The sequence below is a fragment of the Rhipicephalus sanguineus genome, unplaced genomic scaffold, assembly GCF_013339695.2.
Source record: "Rhipicephalus sanguineus isolate Rsan-2018 unplaced genomic scaffold, BIME_Rsan_1.4 Seq843, whole genome shotgun sequence".
In the NCBI taxonomy this organism is placed as follows: Eukaryota; Metazoa; Arthropoda; class Arachnida; order Ixodida; family Ixodidae; genus Rhipicephalus; species Rhipicephalus sanguineus.
The window spans coordinates 21702-42374 of NW_023616115.1; the positions used below are offsets into that span (position 1 = coordinate 21702).

The 20673-nt window shown below is 48.1% G+C and overlaps 1 protein-coding gene across 1 annotated transcript in view; it reads right to left on the minus strand.

Moving 5' to 3' along the window:
* Positions 1 to 2568: 2568 nt before the first annotated feature.
* LOC119378475 (uncharacterized) overlaps positions 2569 to 20673 on the minus strand; it is a 34088-nt gene continuing 15983 nt past the window's right edge. Inside the window, exons 3-6 of the mRNA XM_037647604.1 lie at positions 5779 to 5847; positions 3832 to 3920; positions 2666 to 3010; positions 2569 to 2580 (exon numbers count right to left, since the gene is read on the minus strand). Of these exons, the coding sequence (XP_037503532.1) occupies positions 2569 to 2580; positions 2666 to 3010; positions 3832 to 3920; positions 5779 to 5847 (515 nt within the window). The remainder of the gene's footprint in view (positions 2581 to 2665; positions 3011 to 3831; positions 3921 to 5778; positions 5848 to 20673) is intronic.

Consider the following 20673-nt stretch of genomic DNA (forward strand, 5'->3'; position numbering starts at 1 on the left):
CAGTCATCTGCGAAAAAATAAATGTTAGAGGAAACAGCGTTTGGTAAGTCGTTAATGTAGATTAGGAAAGAAGAGGGCCTAAAACTGATCCCTGCGGCACACCAGAGTCCACAGCGTTAAATGAAGAAGTATGACCGTTTGATGCAATGTACTGTGACCGATTTAAGAGGAAAATCTCAAGCCATCTAAACAGGTTAGGGTCAAGACTAAGCTTACTAAGTTTAAAGAGAAGTTGGTGACAATGATATTAACTGTGCACAGAAATGATGACCACATCGACAAACTGGTCCGCAAGCTTCAATTCGTGTATTTCAAGCACGTTTTGCCCAAACTTGCAGAACTTGCTTAAGGATAAACTGTCCATGTGTTTTTATTCAGTAGCATTTGGCCTTGTATACCTCCTCTGCCATGCTAAGTTCTTTACTCTTTCGTGACCGTGGGAAAATTGGCCACATTTTGTATGTTTCAGTAATTATTTTTTGTTATGAATAACATGATAGATACAGTGTGGTAATATATATCAATATGGAGCGAAGTGATTGTACTTTGTAGTGATATTACTTCAAAAAGTGCATATTAAGGTATAATATGCAAGAGCATTAATAAAAACAAGCTTTATTGTCAAGCGCTGTGTGTGGGGTGTGTTCTTGAGTGAAATGTGAGTGTTTTTGAGTGCGAAGTTGCGCTAAGTATGTTCAATATGACAAGTAACCCACTAGCCCAACAAGTTCTAATATGATTTATTGAACATTGCATAGAATATTTTCAATGCTATACCCCGAACATGGAAAAAAATTGAAAAATAATCTAAGATAGCAAAATATTTGCCCAACAGCTTTCTATTAAAGGAAAGTTTGGTGTAGCTCAAAAAGCGTATGAGTTACAAGTTTTTTTTTTGTGCACACTGAAAACTGCATTACTCCATCAGGTTACACGGTTACATTTCTTCCCTCTACAAATTTTTGAAACACAGCAATACAATAAAGATAATTGAGAAGAGGAATAGATTTGCTATTCAGCCATAGGTATTTTAGCAAAGCATGGTAAATAGCAGCACATAAAAAAATCACATACCAAAAGGTAGCATTGAGCACGGCTTCCCCGCACACAATAAAAATAATCTAAACGTGTAAGTTACAAAAAGTCTTCCCATTTCAATGTATGACATTATCGAAGTAGGTGGAGCCATGCCTGAAAGCTCTGAGATGTAAAAAAAATTTTTTTCTAAGGTTGGTGTGCCACTGGGCAAAACAAGCATTACAAGTAGCATTTGTCCAGTCAAGTTTCTTGTCCTCTTAGCACCTTTTGTATTTTCTCCGCTTCGTCAATCGGTAGGACTTGTTCTGAATGTACTTGTTTTGGCGAGGTATAGTCGTGGAAGCTCGACAATGCCCATAAGATCAGCAGGCAAATGAAATTCATCATTTCTGCGGCCGTGACCCAAGAATCCCAATTTCCCAAGAATCATCAACTTTGGCATAAGACTGCTTATATAAGATTTGCAACCACGCACTCTCATTTTTATTAGCACAAATCCTGCTTATTACTTCCGCGGTGAAAAAGATGCCCGAAACGCCGATTTTCCTTGTGACACATATCGCTTCACTGTGCAACACTACTCTGAGGTCACGGCCAGGTAGCTTTCTTGGACTGAACGTCTCTCTGCTGGTTGACGGTTATGTCACCAAATTTTTACCATATACTGTTGCGACACTACAAAGAAAAGATATAATATTGCCAACATTTTCACGACATTTCAATCTGAGTAAAAATCGATATGCCAGAAAGCGTAACGTACTGATCAACACCTGACTACAATCCTGGCTCGTTCTACGGTTTTTTATCATACAAACTATATTTTCATGATTTGACATTATCCTCCGAGTCACTTCTGCTAGAAGCAGCAGAAAATTCGCTTGCGGACACAACAGATTCGTCCATAATTTCACTAGAACCTTTTCTCAGAGAGAATAGGAGTGGAGAGATTTACAATTCCACCAATCACAATAAATATGTCATCAAGGGCACCAACCATTTCCCAAGGCACAGGTTCCCTCAGAACTTTAAAAAGTTTCATCCTTTGGATGCCCGCTCGACGTGCACACGTGCCTGGCTATTTTTAATGTCTTTTCTGAGTCTTTTGCGGTGAACTGCAGCTGTCCACGAAGAAATGGAGGCTGCACAACCCCCAGCCCGAGGTTTTCACATAATACGTCTATGTTGAAACCTTTATCAACCATTACGTCATCTTCAAAACTGTTGAGTTTTGCTAGAACTGCCGATTTTTCAACGCAGGCTCTGTCTGACGCTCTGCCTCCAAAACCACGGCTGACAAAAGTGATTAAACCAGCAGGCGAGACACCAACAAGAAGCTTTGCTGTGTGCGTTCCCTTGTAATGCGAATACGTTAGAATTCTACACGAAGCACAGTGCGATTTTTCAACTGTGACCTCAGTACAGTCTAGCACAACACGTACGTCCCTGTATTCTTCAAAGCACTGTGGCAGATTTCTTGCAATTTCCTGTTTATCTGGCCATGGAATTGCAGATTCCAGAACCGCTGCAAGGTTATGAAGTGTGCTGTAAAAGTGGCGAGAGACAGTTGTTCTGCTCACACAAATAGGGGGGCCAAACACACAAAGGGTAAACACGTTTTCAAACGTACAAGAACAAGAATAACGCGTTCAAGAGTTGACATTTCAGTGACTGCCTCTTCAATTCTGCCTACTTCATTACTAACTGCTATCAGCAGATTCATTGATACACCAGTAAAAGCAAGAACAATGTTGTCTGATGTGAGTAAATCTACAAGCCTGAACTTCTTCCCCATAAAGGAGTCCACATCGACCTGGATGCTCTTGTCTTGTGTACACATGTCTGGTACATTCTGGATGAACTGTGAAAGCTGAACAAGGGCTTCTGCAGCCTCCTGGTCTAGTGAGGAAGCAGCTGTACCAGTTGCACCACTAGGACATGGTTGTGATGCAGTTTCCTGGCCATGCTGTCGTACCTGCGTGCAAGAAAGTTTTCCCGTAAGGACCGATTCAAGTCAAGAAAACACATCTACGAATCTTCTGATATACTAGTCTCTGCTTTAGAGCTATTTTGGGCATTTTGGCGGAAATAGTGTCACACTGATTTAACTCATTTGGATTCATTGCAATAAAAAGCAATAGCTTAGCTAATTTGTCTTTGTAATTTTTTTAAATACTTGATAGGGGTCATATGTATGCACAGCCGCATAGTGGGTGATGAGGCGTGCTATAGTGGGATGCTAAGATCTTATACTGTTTATATCAATTTATGCCTACCAGTGTTGTGGCTTTTCACTGCTTACTTATTCTATCAGCTACCTGACTCATGTTTCCGTAATAACATGACATGTTGAGATGTTTGCCTACACAGCAAAATACGAGAGAATTGCAGGTACATGCTGCAGCGACACAACTATTCTGAAACAAGAGTTTGACTTCTTGGAAGAAGTGAAATGTGGCATTTTACTTTCCTGGAGCCTCTTTGAAATGCAATGGAAACCTTCACTTCATGTATGATGATATTGCACAAGTTATTTTGCATGCCATGAGCTGATTTGTATAATTTCCCTTCTGTATACCTCGCAATATATAAAGGGTCAGATCAGAGTATGGCATATTATGGTGAAAAAGTTGCCAGAGGGTGTAACGAAACCTTGAGGGGTATGTGCTTTAAGCTATTGACATGAACTTGTGCTCACTGGTTAGCAGAAATGCATATCTCGGTTGCCAAGCTTTCTCCCTGGATGCATCTAGCTACAATGGCAATACACATTACAACATGTAATTGAGCCTTTACATCATATAGGTCATCATCGGGGTTCTCTTCACAAGGTAGCCCATGCACAGCTCGGGCAGGTTCCCGACATGTTCCTTGAGAAGTTGGTTCTGCACAAAAGTGAAATGAAAGAATTCATAAACATTCCACACTGCAAAGAGTATGCAGGAACAGTGACAGCTCAGGGTGTATTTACGATACTGTAAATATGCAAGCCTGAGCCAGTGTATATTCAAGATTGATTGAAAACCGCTTTATCTTGGCCATAGAACGACATGAGTATACTTTATATGGTTTGGAGATGTGGTTTGCATTATCTAGCACCACATGAGTGCAAGCAGCTAGACTGACCACCACATTTTTATTCTTGTTTACAATGACAGAGTCTAGCCATGTGAGTAATCCTTTAAAATTAACCCTGTTATGTCTTGAATTTCTGAATATTATCTGGCATCACAGGTCGGCAAACTCACTCACGAGTGCACTCACTCAGACTCGGAGCTGTGAGTCTGTGCATGAGTGAGTTGCGGTGAGTAATATTCTGGTGAATTTGAGTCCGAGTGAGTCCGATTGAAAAAAATTTTGGTGAGCCTGAGTCCGAGTAAGCCCTAAAGGCAAAATATACTATTTAATGAGTTAGTCTGAGTGAGCTCCACATGTTTTGCCAACCTACGCCTGGTGTTACCGCATTTCGTGACCAACTGTCATTACTACCCACAAGCAAATTTATCCAGAGAGGTAGGTGTGTAACCGAAAGCTCTCAATTTCTGTCCTGCCATTTCTTCACTGCTTCTAGAGCTGGAGCATAAGAACATGCAGTTTGGACAAAATGTCACATGCCACTTTCTATGCCTTGTTAGTTTTTTTGGTAATTTTTGACAACGTGCACTCAGAGATGCACATCAGCCCTTTGAAGTCAAATAACCTACAGCGCAATAACTATTGGCTGCCTGTCAGCCCTGGCTTGTTTACTGTTCCTTAACATGCATTCCTGCAGGCAGCTGTTGTATTTTTTGCAAGACGCAAGCACTTTAAAAGTTCTTCTTCGCATGTTTATTGCAACGCACAGATGCACAACAATTATTCCCTCGTTGTGCTACAATGACGAAAGAGAAAAGTCGAGTATGGAAAACGGCCAGATGCATTTTATGGCGTTTGTTTGTGTGTACTAATGCAGCTGCAGTGCAACTACCAGTGTGTACCAAGGCAGAGGTTGTGCAGTGGAACATGGATTGAGACCAGTTTATTGCTGCAAGACATCACGAAATGCTCTTGAACGATGCAAACACCAGTGATGTCAACGAGAGTTGCGAAGTTGGCTTGTTAGCAGATAACTAGAAGCAGTTGGTTGCAGCGTGAACTCGACAGAGGGACAACAAAGGCACAAGAAGCGCTCCGTGTGTGTCTTCTTTGTGCCTTCGTTTGTCCTTGTGTCGAGTTCACACTGCAACCAGTTGCTACTAGTGTGGCATGCACATATGACACTTTCCATGAGTTTGGTTGTCTGCATTCCTATCAGTTCGATGAACCACACTGCAGTGGTAGTCATAATGTCTGGTAGCATTGTTTTGCAAGTGTGTGAAAGCATCATGGTGATTGCAGAAGAAGTTAGAACCATAATAAATCTAGAAGAGATGAAACCTTTGCCTATGGATACTGTGGAGATGGCTGACAGCCAGGAGTGCTTGAACAGCTTGCACTACTTCCTGACAGAACTTAATTAGATTGACATTGCACCTTTGACTTTCTACGGGCTTATCAGCAAACTTTCTCAAAGTAGTAAAGCAAATGCCAACTAAAACAATATACTACTGTGCCACCAATATGATCAAATCCACAGCCTTCCAAGGTTTCTTGTGTGCCCTACGTGGCATGTCATAATAAATATTAGCAATAACACAGCCATGAATAATGTATTTTTTACTGCACTGACGAAGCATAGGGTTTTAACCTATGAAACAACCATACCATGACAATGTCTAGCAGAGGCACGGGCATCTCGCGCTGCTGCTTCCTGTATTCTTGACAAGTCCTTTTCTTTTTGTCATGGGTTCTTGCGGGCAAGTTCTGTGAAGGTACAGCAGTCTTCTTCAGCCGTCTCGATTAGGCGTCCACACTTTGGGGTCTACACAAAATGAGAATTGAAAACGATATCCGTTTTTACGTGCCACAGTGACAATCTGATTTGAGGCATTACAGAAAGCACATTTCGACTACCTTGGTGTTAAAAGAGCATCCAGTGCGCGGTACCGAAGCGTTTTTTTAATTCTGCCTTCATAAAAGTGCAGCTGCCATGGGTAGGAATAAAATTAAATTGATTAATTTCTTCATTCAAACAAAGTGCTAATGCACACTTACACAATCACTCTAGAGGAGACTGTTTAAAACCAGTGATAAAGCTATCGCGCTGAAAAGTAATACCGGTGGCACTAGGGAATTTCTCGCGCGATCAGGGCCGATTCGTATTGTGCTCGGTCCAGATCAACTGCTGCTACAGTGTCACTTGCGATCAGGCCCGATTGGGATCAATGATTGCGGTTTGGGTGACGTCTACGCTAAACTCGATTCGGATAGGCTTTGGCCGTGAAGCAGCGACCAGTGTCGATCGCGAAATCCGATCCGGACTGGCCTTGATTGCGATCGAAGGGCCCACGTGGAAAGATGCTTCAAAGCGCAATCGCACATTATAATCTGTTGAAACGATCGACCGGTTCTCAGGATTAACACGCCGTTCATTTTTTGCTGACGCCAGAACATCAGACACCAGCTGCCTAACCGCTCTACAAATAACAATCAATTGTTGCGGGAGCGATCGGGCGTCGTAAGGCATAGATAGGCAGCGACTTGTTAGCGTGTATTTACGTCCCGCATTGAACGTGCCGTTCACGAAAGCTGTTACAACATCGTAAAAGCGTCCATCTTGTGCTTTCGGGACAATGTCAACAATAAGCATTTGGCTTACCAATGCTGCTCCAGAAGAAGTCTTCGGAGATGAAATGTGCGCTGCAAACCTCATTGGCGGCGTCACGGGCTTGCCGATCCGGAGCTTCACCACCCACTCCTTCTTAAGTCGCGCGTCCAGCGGGAACGAATGAAGGCTATCTCATCCTTCACCGCTCGGTTCGTGCACTGAGGCACGCAAACACATCCTGTTGCTTTTAAATTTTTTTTCCATCGCGTAGATAGAGGTTGCCTAACCAACGAGAAACGCGCCTGGAGCCACTCTGTAACAGCCATTACAATGCGCCATACTCTTTGAAATTGTGCTCTCGCCGGCCGCTACGCGGCTCAACCGTCTGTGTGCATTGCGAATAGCCAGTGACTGTTGCGAGACGAGGTTCACGCTGCCTTTTACGTGAAAACTTGTTTCCCTATCGAAAAAAACAGCGTTCCCAGTGCTTCCCGGTGCCTTTCAGCGCGCTGGGTGGCACTGGAAACGCTGTACCGTGTGTCCCAGTCTACAGCGCGCTGGGAGGCACTGGGACAAACTGTACAGCGTGGCCAGTGCCGCCCAGTGCGCTGGAAGACGCTGGGAATACTGTACAGTGTGGCCCAGTGTCTTACAGCGCACTGGGGGGCACTGGCCACGCTGTAGTGTCTGCCCGCGCACTGGGAACACAGGCCGCACATTGGAAAAAACTTGGCGCGCTGGGTGGAATTCATATAAGATTTGGTAATGGGTCGCGAGAAATCAAACAAAGAACTTATCGAATATCTTGACAATATTCTATTCTGTGTCCTACACATCTCCAGCTTTAGTTTTAGTTAAGCGACGGACGTACGTTACGCTAGGCAGTCATCTGTCGAGCGCGCGCGTTTTCTCCGAAGTGTGTGATTGAGTGTCGTAAATGCAGTTCATATAACTGCATCGAAAGAACTTATCATTCGCAACAAATATGACATTTATCAGTCTGGTAATATCATAAACCAACTCTAGCAGCCAGTCCTTCCATATGTGCTCGTACCGCTGAAAGCCGCACGTCACCGGCAACAGTGAGCCAATGTAACGCCGAATCCCGGCGTTTTAAGCTTCTGATTCATGTAGTCGAAGGTGCAAATATGGCCTCGCATGAGTCAGGTATGATCGAAATTACATTTGAACTGTTATTAGATTCTTCGTAATTGAATATCAACGTTGTTCACAGCGATCGTGGCGCACGGAGTACAGCTCTAAGCCTAACGGTCGGTTAGGCTAGGATGAACTACTGCGGCTGTATAGTACGCAGAACGTAACAAAAGGACAGAAAATATGTTCAAATGGGTGACGAAAATGAAAGTGTTCAGTGTGCACGTCAGTTGCACATTGTTTTTTACATAGGTATGACTAACTACTTAGCGAGTCAGTGCGATTGCCGCAACACATCTGCGGTTACGCTAATATTTTTGCGGCAGAACGTGCCAAATAGACGTTCTAATTCTAGGCAGCACATAAAAAACAAATCAAGCACCTTCGCTTAGGTTCTCGCGAGCACGAAGAGATTGAAATCTGAGTCCCTAAACAAGAAAAAGAAAATACTAGCTACCGGACGTAGTTCAAACATGAAGTAAAAAGAACCCGTCACTCGTCTTGCAGCTGTGGCAGCGGTAACGTGTCAGATTCAGGATTCATGGTGTGTTGAGGTGGTGGTTCGACTCCCGCTCGGTCTCGTGTTTTTTTTTTTTTGAGGTTCTTTTTTCTTTGTCGCAGTGCGCGCGTATCAGCCCTAATTACGGTCTGGATATGACTACAGTTTTTAAGAACAATTTAAAAGCCCGATTTCGGCCCGTAACGGCTGGCCCAGTGTGCAGTAAGCCAGCGTCCAGCGTGCCTCGTGCAGCGTCCCAGTACCCAGCGCCACTGGTCCAATAATCAGGTATGGCACTGGGACAGTGCCACTGGGTTTTCCGATAGGGTTTTGTTGCGAAATTTGAAGAAAAACTCGTGGCAGATGTGTGAAAATAACGGTGTGTTGAACAAAGGGTGGTTTTAAATACAAATAATCCATGTGTGTGTTTTGGTTATTCCCATAATCCCGGATCACTTCCCCCACCTCTTCACTCCAGTTGACAGCCACACTCGGGGAAACAAAGGTGCCGCTCTGGTCTGGCTTCTCACCGCTCGTGATGGGAAAATCAACAGCGGCTTTCACCCTGTCAACGAGGCAGTCGGTCCTACATTTCCTTTGGACAAGACGACGTAGGAAAAGAGGCGAGTGGCACCCAAGCAAAGGAGCCTAAACCAATTTCTTTTGTTGGTTAAAAGAGGCTCGCATCATCTTGTGCTGCAAATGTTTAGTCAAGTGACGCGTTAGAAAGGTACTATTTGCAAGTTGTGTTTTACACGATAACAGCAAAAAACTTGGTTCCTTACCATGTCTGTTTGCATTTGTGTTTTGTTATCAGCCTTTATTATGTCTGTGGGAACCACTTGTTGTGTAGGCTTTACAAACCTTTGCTGCAATTTCATTTTCTCATCATAATATCACGTTCTGGTTTTCAGACCGTTTTTCATGGTGCTCACCCTGAACAGGAGCGACAACCTAGCAAGCCACAATCTGATGCCTCCAGCCGTCCCACTTTTGATTTATTCTTGAACATGAGGAATAAATATGTAAACATGATGTCGATTTCTGCTGTTTTGCACCAATGACACTGTGCACATCACAGTCACAAATTTTAGTTGGCTATACTATACAAGCATGAAAATGAGGAATACCTTAACTTCTTATTTGGATATCGCTGACCATCTTTTCGCGCTTTCTATATAACTTTGCAGGAAAATATGTGTTGTTTTGACGAGTTTTATTAAAATGCTAAATTTGAACTATTCTTTTTTGCAGTCACTGGGCAGAACGGCAGGTATTATGGACTTGCTTAAAATGATACTCCACTATTTTCAACAGTAGTCGCGCAAAAGAGGAGCAAGGGTCAAATGAGTAGCCTAAAATACTTGCGGAGTCGCTTGACGCTTCGGTCTGGGTCACTTGACCCCCGTTGAATTGTTACCGGAGCATGTAGCACCGCATGCTGCGTGCACCGCGAGAGTGGTCATTGACGGCGCTGTATACGTTGTCGAACTTTTCGTGCTCTCTTCATGCTCCCATGAACTCATCCTCGGTTGGGATTTCTTGTCGCAACATCGGGCCATCATAGACTGTGCCAGAGCCGAAGTGGCGCTTTTCCATTCTCTGGATTCGTACTGCCCGACCCTTCTGCAACTAAAGCCGCAAAGCTCACTGTTGTATCCAACACGGAAGTACCGCCCGAAATGTCGGTCCTTGTGCCCGTATCTTGCTCCGCCGCGACCGACGCCACCGTACTCTTTACGCCGTCGCCTATTTTCCTGCGTCGGAAGGCTCTACCTCCCCGTTTGCCGTTCTTGCCACTGAATCGGATTATCATCTATGCTTGTCGGCAATCCGTTTAAGCACCCCGTAACCTTACTGCGCGGAGAATCACTAGGTCGTGTTTCCCATTGACCCAATTCACATCCTTGAGACTTCTGACGACACGCCCTGTTATCAGCTCGACGCCCTTACATCCTCCGAGCATTGCACCTCACCATCACTGTCTTCGCCGTCGTCAGACTTCTTGAAGCCGCCTTGGACGCCGATCTGCCGGATTCATACCGCCGCCAAGTCCTCGCCCTGCTTCAAAAGTTTCGGTCATCGTTTGATTGCGACCAACCATCCTTGGGACGTGCGGCGAGCATCACTCACAGCATCCACACTGGTTCCCACTCTCCATTACGCCAGCGCCCATACCGCGTGTCGGCAGCGGAACGACGGGTAATTAGCGAGCAATTCGACGATTGCGCAGCGTGGCGTCATTCGCCCCTCCCACAGTCCTTGGGCGTCTCCTGTGGTGCTAGTACGCAAGAAGGACGGGTCAATCCGCTTCTGTGTGGTATCGTCGGCTGAAAGATCACTCGCAAAGATGTCTATCCGCTGCCTCGGATAGATGATGCCCTCGACTGTTTGCAAGGCGCAGAGTACTTCTCGTCTCTGGATCTTCGCTCGGGCTATTGGCAAGTGCCCATGGCTGAAAATGACTGCGAAAAGACAGCTTTCGTCACACCTGACGGTTTGTACGAATTTACCGTCATGCCTTTCGGCCTGTGCAACGCGCCCGCAACCTTCGAGCGTATGATGGATACAATCCTTCGCAACTACAAGTGGAAACATGCCTCTGTTATCTTGATGACATCGTCGTGTTTTCGGCCGATTTTCCAACGCACCTCATTCGCTTGGGTGAGATACTTACCTGCCTCTCTCTGCCGGGCCTCCAACTGAACATCAAAAAGTGCCGTTTTGCTGCCCGTCAGTTAACAATATTAGGGCACGTTGTATCAAAGGATGGTGTTCTTCTGATCCCGCCAAGCTTCGTGCGGTCGCAGAGTTCCCCAGCCCACTACTCTTAGGGCACTCCGCAGCTTCATAGGGCTCGCTCTTATTTTCGGCGTTTGTACGCAATTTTGCAAGCATCATCGCGCCACTGACCAATTTGCTTACCGCAAGCAACGGCATCTCCGCGTGGTCAACCTCGTGTGACGAAGCCTTCGAGCAACTACGTCGCCTACTAATTTCTCCACGATCCTTCGTCATTACGATCCCACAGCCCCTACAGAAATACACACGGACGCCAGCGGCATCGGACTGGTGCAGTCCTAGCGCAACGGAAAGACGGCTACGACGAGTACGTTGTGGCGTATGCCAGTCGCACTTAAGCAAAGCGAAAGCGAAGAAACTACTCCGTCACAGAAAGGATGCTTAGCCATCATTTGGCTCTCGTCAAATTTCGTCCTACCTCTACGGTCGCCCTTTAGACGTTGTTACCCCACCACGCCCTTTGCTGGCTGTCCCGTTAAAAGATCCATCAGGACGGCTCGGCGTTGGCGCTTCGCTTTACACGAACACGACATCCGCGTTGTCTACCGATCGGCAGGAAGCACTCTGACGCCGATGCGCTTTCCCGATCGCCGATACCTGTCGACGTGGCCTCCGCATCAATGTCTTTTGCATCCGTGTCCCCATCAACGTCGCTAACATGCCCGTCGAGCCGCGAAAGGATCCATCCCTTCAGCTATAATAAACTTCCTCGACGACCCAAACACTACACCCTCTTCTCGAACACTTCGTCGCCAAGCGCTCACTTTGCTGTGCATGACCGCTCTTTACCGGCGAAACTATTTAACCGACGGTCGCAAGTGGCTACTCGTGATTCCCCGGCACATGCGTTCTGAAATATGCGAATATTTCATGCTGCCCCTCTAACGGGCACGCCGGTGAGCTGACGACGTATACTCGGCTACGACAACGCTTTACTGGGCCGGAATGTATCGCTTCGTCCGCCAGTACGTTCGAGCTTGTACAGCATGTCAACGACGAAAAGTTCACCAGCGGCCTACTGGCGAGTTACAACCGCTGCCCTGTCCGGCTCGTCCCTTTGATCGCGTCGGCATAGACCTTATGGTCCTCTTCCATGCAGCTCCTCGGGTAACCGATGGATAATGTAGTCGATCACCTCACGCGCTACGCCGAACCGCAGCACTTCCAGCCGCTACTTCGCGCGAAGTCATTCTCATTTTGCGGAACTTCGTTCTCGACATGGAGCGCCACGTGAACTGCTCAGTGACAGAGGGCGCGTGTTCCCTTTCCGAAGTAATACCAGCCTTCTCGCTGCATGCAACATCGTCCACCACAAGTCTAACAGCCTACATCCGCAACGAACGGCTTGACGGAGAGGTTCAACCGTACTCTCGGCGACATGTTGACTATGTACGTCGCCTCGGATCTAGCACGGGACACTGTTTTGCCGTTTCGTAACATACGCGTATAACACTGCCATACAACTACCACTGCTTTTCGCCGTTCTTTCTACTATATGGACGAGAGCCCTCCTGCACAATTGGATACATGCTTCCGACCGACACTTCCGAGTGCACAACGGTGTCTGAAGCGGCCAAATACGCAGGGACTGTAGGCAGCTGCGCGTACACTTACGACCGCCGCTCAAGGTCGCGAAAAGCTGCGGCATGACAACGATTGTCTACACAAGATTTTGCGACCGGTTCACTCGTTTGGTTGTCGGTCCCACCTCACAGCCCTGGACTTTCAACGAAGTTTCTTCCTCGTTATGATGGCCCTTACCGCATAATCGACCGCACATCCTCTGTTAACTACGTCGTTGAACCTGTGACGCCATCCCACGACCTCAGACATCGCGGTCGTGACACGGTGCTGTCAGCCGACTCACAGCATATTACGACCCTTGATCCTACCTGCGCCGTAGTCGCCAGGATGGCTCCTTTTCAGTCCCGGGGCCATTGTAGGGAAAGAGAAAGAAGAGCTTCCGCTCTGTTGTTGCTGTGACACGCGATCTAACTTCGGCTTCTGCCGTGCTATACCTCGACTGTTTAAGACGTCTAAGAGTCGTCTGACTCCCTATAAGTGGTAACGTGATCCTTCGGAGGATAGTCCTTTCCCCTCTGCCTAGGGGTCAGGGTCTCTCCTAGATCGGCCGACCCTGACCCACCAAGAGTCACCGTGACTATTGAAAGAGAGTCCTATACGTGGCCAGTCAACTCTCGAAAAGAGTCCCGCATACTCTTTTTCTTAGAGGGCTGGTGGTGCCGAGCATCGTGGTTGCTTTGGTTTCTCTTTAGTTTTCTTTTGGTTTTTAACACGAAAGTGTTTTTATGCCGGGTCCCCAAGTACATCCGTCACGGATATGACGTTGGTAAAATGGACGCCAACGGCTGAGAAAGAAAAAACCCAAAGATACCCCGCTGCGAATCGAACCCCGAAGTTGCGGCCGCGACGCAAGCGCCAGCCGACGCCCTACCGAGTACGCTAACTTGGAGATGCTAGGCACGGCGCGAACGCGCCGTATATCTTTCACACATTCTCTTTCGGCGCGGTGACAGAAGATGTGACAAGAAGTAATGCTTCACGGTCGACACTTACTAGCGCTTCCCCCGAGTGCACGCGATCAGTCGGTTAATGGTTTAAAGCGTCTCGATACCAGAGAGGTAGACTGGCCGCGGCTGGCGTCGCCGAGGCGCCCTTGACGCAGTTACGTTCTTTCCTTTGGCTTCGTGTTAGTGTTCGCGTCGGCTCATCGGAGCAGTGCAGTTTCCACGTGCACTAACGGGATTCTCGCGGCCGCTGCTTCAATTGCGAGAGCACCGACTAAAAACTCTGCTATGCGTTGCGGAAGGACGCGATTTCGACGGGCGAATTCGTGCCTTGGGGAGCGAGAGCCGCGCCTGCGAGACAGAGGCCAGCGGGACGCACGCGTTTGTGGGCTCAGCTACGAACCTACCTCCCGTGTTGCTGAAGCGCAGTGCGTGTTATGTATGCATGAGCACAGCGTCGGCTACCCTTACTAGGAAAACGCACACCGTGCCGTTTCTCTCTTAATTGACGACGCTTTGAAGAAGGCGCTACCGGGTACCAGTGTTGATTATGAGCTTGTTGATATCTCCTTACGCGGGATTCACGATTCGCTGGTCCCAATTATGTTCACGGTCAGCTACCAGCTACCTCGGCGTTAGTCTCGCGATAGAGACATGCTGTCCAACTGGGTCCACGTCAAACGGTGCTATAGCTGCCAAACACGATAGGCATTTTACAAGATTCGTATATAAACTACACAATAAGCACTACTTCTGTGAAGACACGTTTACTTTCGTGTTATACCGATTCCTATGGCGGAGGGATCAGCCATGTTTTTTTCTATTTCCGCTCTCTGTTTTTGTGCGTCTTTTTGCGATGGCAGTTTGAAGACTTCTTGCCGCCGCTGCTGCCGCCGTCATGTCGTATAGAGTCCAAATCGATACATCCCCCCGCGCACCGCGAGTATAAGCACGCCGAACGGGGGTGACGAACGTGAGTGAAGCGAGACCAAACGAGCCGGCCCATCTCAGTCGACGAAGGGCACATGGGATAACTTTATTCCGCGTGATAGGCCTGCCGTTGTTGCTCCTCTTGTCAGAGAGGAAACCTCGGCCGTCTTGAAGGGCATGAAGGGGACACCGGGAGGGGGGGAGGGCTGTGTCGCTCAAGAAGAACTGCGAAACTTTGATTTATATCCTCCTCACTCCTGCGTCCGTTCGTGGACATGACATCTTAAGCAAATTACACACAGCAAACTGCTCAGTGTCATTTAAAACTGGTTCCTTGTGTCTCCTAGAGGGTGTTTTACCCCTTCTTGAAGAGTAGCAGCATAAGTGAACATTAGCGGCTGGTGTGCGACAAAAAAATTGCGGTGGGGAGATTGCGCAGTGTGACTGCTTCGGCCTAACTGTTTAAAGTAGCAAATAATATTATTTGCACAAAGTGCGAACACAAGTGCTGGCGTCTTGAGAACATTGAAATAAATATTGAGCAAGCATTTATCTGCATTTTTTTGTCATATTTGCAACTAAAGTCCCCATTCGTGGACACCCATTTTTACCCTTGAAAATAAAATTTTGTCGCAGTGTTCTTGCTTGCCACTTGTGGAACTCCGGGAATTATATTTACAAAACTGCATCTCTTTTTTTTTTTGCCTACATCATTGTTCGGTACTGAAGATGATAAGGGCGGTCGCGATCGCTGGCGCGCGCGCTATCTCGGTATGTATCAAAAGGCGGCTCGTATACCCTTCTGCGTGCTGTGCTCTCACGCGGAGCCAGCGCGCAAAACCGCTTCTGTCCCTTGAGGCCACATTCTCTACACCATATTTTGTATACCCGAGACCATGTCTAAAGAGTGGGCTGCCAGCCTTACTACGATACATTACAATTTGCTGCTATCGCATCATTGTTCCTTTCGCGGTGAACTGGGATTTTTTGCCCATGTTTTGTTTATTGTTCTTTCTCTCTCTCTCTCTCTCTGTTTCTTTCTCTCACTCTCTCTCTCTCTGCTTCCTCTTCTCTATATATTTCTCTCGTTCTTTTTTTTTATCCCTTTCTCCCTTTTTTTCTGTTTCTGCCTTTCTTTTTCTCTATAACTGTCGCATTCTTTCAATGCTATGCTTTACTCTCACCCATCCCCTCCTTCGCATCACTTCCCTTTCCCACCCACACCTTGCTAAACTATAATCCAAAGTGTGCTATCCTCTACTAGCGTGTCTGGATAGGCGAGTGGCTATGGTGCTCGCTTTAGGATCGTGGTTACGCGGGTTCGAATCCTGCCTTGTCAAGAATTTTTTTCGCCAATAATTTAAATGCGAAGCATTTCTTAGCGAAGCTCAGGCACTTAAGCCGTTTCCATATACGTATCTATTATCTATCTAGCCGCCAACGTCTGGGCACTGTCCTGGTCATCTCCATGTAATATGCCGAAATTGGCATAGCAGGGGAACCATGTATGAAGAACAGGATTCACTGGTCATGACAGGAATTACTCAAAACTCCAGTAGCGTACGTCGTGAAACCCTTTCGCTCAGTCACGTGTGACACATGCCCGCATACCACAGTTCATGTTAGGGTACGTACTCACATCGGAAAAGGGTGTGACACGCCGCGTGCGGGAAACGCGTCTGCGGCAGGCGCGTGCGTTCGTGTTCCCATTTGCGTTTTATGTGACGCGGCAGCGCCTGTAGTCTCGAGTTCTCTCGATGCGTTCGATACTTTTCGTGACAACATGCACCCGCGCGCGGCCTTTGTTCAGCCGATTTTGTTTTCGCTACACGTGTCTTTTGCGGGAGGGTGTACTCGAAGGCCTTCGTCGGCTGTGCTTCCTTTCCGGCCACGTTAAGCGATGTTTATTTCTCACGAGGAACTAGTGGTGACTGTTAATATTATAGTGCTAGATTGTTCTTTGCTTCTACAACGCCGACGTGCCCGAAGGTGGCCGAGAATGTTCTGGGTGCGTCCGATCTGGCGGTACAGGGACAATGACGGCCAGGCGCAAACTCTGCTTCCGCGCCGGCGCGCGAGACATGCATAATTACTTTTTAAAGTTCGTGCATAATTACTTATTATGCACATAATAAGTGATGTAATAAATCATAATTAAAGTGATGCATAATTACTTTTTTAATGTTCGTGCATGCGAACCGCACGTTGTAGATGCTACAGAATGTTGTGCATTTTATAATTGCAGTCACCTGCGAATGCCGCCGAGTGTCTTCGACACGTTGCTCTCTCACTTGCGGGCCCCTGAGTGAGCGGCAGGTGACATCGTTCCGGGAGCCCATTTCTGGTCATGATCGGCTGGCGATGGCAATACGGTAACATTTGTTGCAATCGTTTTTCCCTCTACAGCCCAAGAACCCTCAATGAATATTTTTACGCGAGTGACGAGTCGCTTGCATGGTAGGCAATTTACAAGATATATTTTCAGGAGCGGTTGCAGCGCTGACCAGTCCGGCTCCAAGCTCAAGTAGCGAGCGACCTTTGTCCTCTTTGTCGGGCGCACACGCGCGTCGACAATATGCATTCCGGCAGCCTACGTGTAGCATAACCCCCGGCGGCAAAGGCGCCGTCTCGGTGCATCTAGACGTCAGTGTCATCGGGCGAGTGGTACTGCTTCAGGCGTGCGACGCGTACAATGTCGCTGACCTGCGCGGTCGATGAATACGACGAGGCAGCAGGAACGATTTCATAAGTGTCAAGAGTCACCGCACGAAGCACTCGGTATGGTCCTGTGTACCAGAGAGCAGTTTGTCGGACAGGCCAACGTACCGGGTCGGAGACCATAGCAAAACCAAAGAGCCGGGCGAAAAGTCACGTCGCGGTGTCGTTGATCATACCGACGGCGTTGGTTCTCTGGGAGGTCAGAAGGCGAGTACGAAAGGCTTCGCGTGCATGTGTGGCCCGGCTGACAGTGTCCATGGCATATTCAGAGGTCCGAGCTGCTGGCAACGGAATGAATGTATCGAGAGGCAATGTGTGTTCGCGGCCGAACAACAGGAAAAATGGGGAGTAACCAGCCGTGTCATGACGCGAAGAATTGTAGGCAAGTGTCACGTACCGTAGAGCACGGTCCCAGTCGGAGTGGTCTGAGGAAAATACTTTGAAAACATGTTGGTTGGGGTTCGGTTCAGACGCTCCGTGAGGCCATTTGTTTGCGGATGGTACGACGTAGTGAGCTCGTGCCGCATTTCACATGAACGCAGGATGTCCGCTATGACTCTCGATAGAAATGTGCGGCCACGGTCCGTGAGCAGCTGGCGTGGAGCACCATGTTGCAAGATCACGTCGCGCAGAAGAAAATCGGCGACATCTGTGGCGTAGCTGTTAGCAGAGCTCGTGTGATGGCGTAGCGTGTGGCGTAGTCTGTGACCACAGCTATCCACCTTTTGCCAACAGAAGACAGGGGAAAAGGGCCGAGTAGGTCCAAGCCGACGCGAATGAAGGGTTCGGACGAAATGTGGAGCGGTTGAAGACGCCCAACCGGAAGCGTCGACGGTGTTTTGCGGTGCTGACATTTCTCACACGCCGCGACGTGTCTTCTGACAGAGCGTGCGAGACCTGGCCAATAGAAGCGACGGCGGATCCAGTCGTATGCGCGGTACACTCCAAGGTGACCGGCAGTTGGAACGTCGTGAAGTTCGTGGAGTACAGCCGAGCGGAGGTGTTGGGTATAACAAGCAGCAGTGATGGTCCGTGGATGCAAGTTGTGGCAGTATAGTGTACCATTCTGGAGTACGAACGCGCGGTGAGATCGGTTCGATGATGAGAATTCGAGGCGCTCGACGATAGCCCGTAAGGATTCATCACGGCGTTGCTCGTCGGCTATGTGGGTCCGTTGGGAAACGGAGCGCACGCAAGCGTCGGTGTCAGGGACGGTGCCCGACTCGCCGACCCGATAGCGAGAGAGGCAGTCGGCGTCCTGACGCAGGCGTACAGACTTGTATGTCGCTGCAAAAGTGCACTGTTGCAGTCGCAGAGCCCAGCGACCAAGTCGACCTGTGGGATGCCTTAATGATGAAAGCCAGTAGAGCACGTGGTGGTGAGTGACGACGGAGCAGTGAGTGCCATATAAGTATGGAATATTGGGGACCACCCAGTCAAGAGCAAGGCATTCTCACTCCGTGATTGAATAGTTACGCTCCGCAGGTGTAAGGCGGCGGCTAGCGTAGGCGGTAACGCGGTCGTGTGCCTGCTGGCGTTGGGCGAGAACGGCTGTGATCCCGTGACCACTGGCATCAGTTCGGACCTCAGTCGGGGCGGATGGGTCAAAGTGGGCTAATACAGGTGGCGTCGTCAAAATCGTGATGAGGTGTGAGAAGGCGGCAGCTTGAGTGGACCCACAAAAATGAGACGACGTCTTCTTCAGAAGATCGGTAAGTGGTCGAGCGATTGCCGCAGTCTTTCACGAACTGCCTGAAGTAGGAATAGAGTCCCAGAAAACTCCGGACATCTTTGGCGGATTGGGGTACGGGGAAACTGGTGACGGCATGGATTTATCAGGGTCCGGCCGCACAAAAAGCATCAACGAAGTGGCCCAGCACTGTAATCTGTCGGCGCCCGAAGTGATACTTCGACGAGTTCAAATGGAGGCCAGCATTGCGGAAGACGTCGAGAATAACCGACAGACGCTCAAGGTATGTATCAAATGTAGGTGAAAATACGAGGACGTCGTCTAGGTAACACAAGCATGCTGACCATTCGAACCCTTGTAGCAGAGAGTCCATCATACGCTCGAACGTGGCTGGGGCGTTGGTAGACCGAAAGGCATAACTTTGAATTGGTACAGGCCATCGAGAGTGACGAAGGCGGTCTTTTCCTGGTCTTTCTCGTCCACGGCAATCTGCCAATAACAGGAGCGAAGGTCTATGGATGAAAAGAAGCGTGCGCCATGGAGATAATCGAAAGCGTCATCAATGCGGGGCAAAGAATACACGTCCTTTTTGTTTTCGATTTAGATGCCGGTAATCGATGCAGAAACGGCATGTGCTGTCCTCCTTTTTAACCAGGACGACGGGCGACGCCCAAGGGCTTCATGAGAGCTCAATAATGCCTTTAGCTAGCATCTTGATCACTTCTTCTTGAATAATCTTGCTCTCCGACATGGAAACCGATACGGTCGACGGTGAATGGGAACAGCATCACCTGTCTTTGTACGGTGCTGTCTTTGTACGGTGCTTTGTACGGTACGGAGTTTGGCCGAGTGGTCGATTGTCAAGGTAGAAGATGTGACGGTAGTAAGCCAAAAAGCGAATGAGGACGGCTGATTGCTCTGGGGGGAGGTCTGGGGCGATCATGGGGCGTAATGCCATGTCGAGGCATGTGGTATCGGGTGGGCGACAAGGAAGATTGAGCATACGTCTGCTGCAAAAGTGGTGACGTGGTCATCGGCTACGGACCGCAATGTGCCGATTAATATGCCTTGAGGGAGTACTTGCCTCATACTGAAATATTGGCCGCGCGAATTAACGGGACACAGAATGGGTACACAAACAAGTGCAGACTGAAACTTGGATTTATTAACAGACGATAATATATAGTTGTGTCAGCTCACCTTCTGTATCGCTTTTAGATTGTGGAATCTCGTTTATGGACGACACCTGATTATGGTGGATCCTTCCCTCATGTATTTCCCTTTCCCTTCATGTTTTCCTGGTATTATCATCGTCTGTGAATAAATCCAAGTTTCAGTTTGCGTTTTTGTGTACCCCTTCTGTGTCCCGTTAGTTGCGCTGCCAATATTTCAGTATGAACCTATACCAACTAGCCCGCCTTTCAACACTTCTGCAGTACTTGCTTCGTGAAGCCGAAACTTATAACGGGGAGATGTATCCGGTTGGCGGCTATAGTTATGACGCAGTGAGGCACAGTGATGTCACGCCAGCTCCGGAAGGACAAAAGGAATGGGCGTGACGATGTAGTCCCCATCCAACACGGATGAAGGCGTGGCCAATTCGGCGAATGTTAGGGCTTTAGGCGGTAGA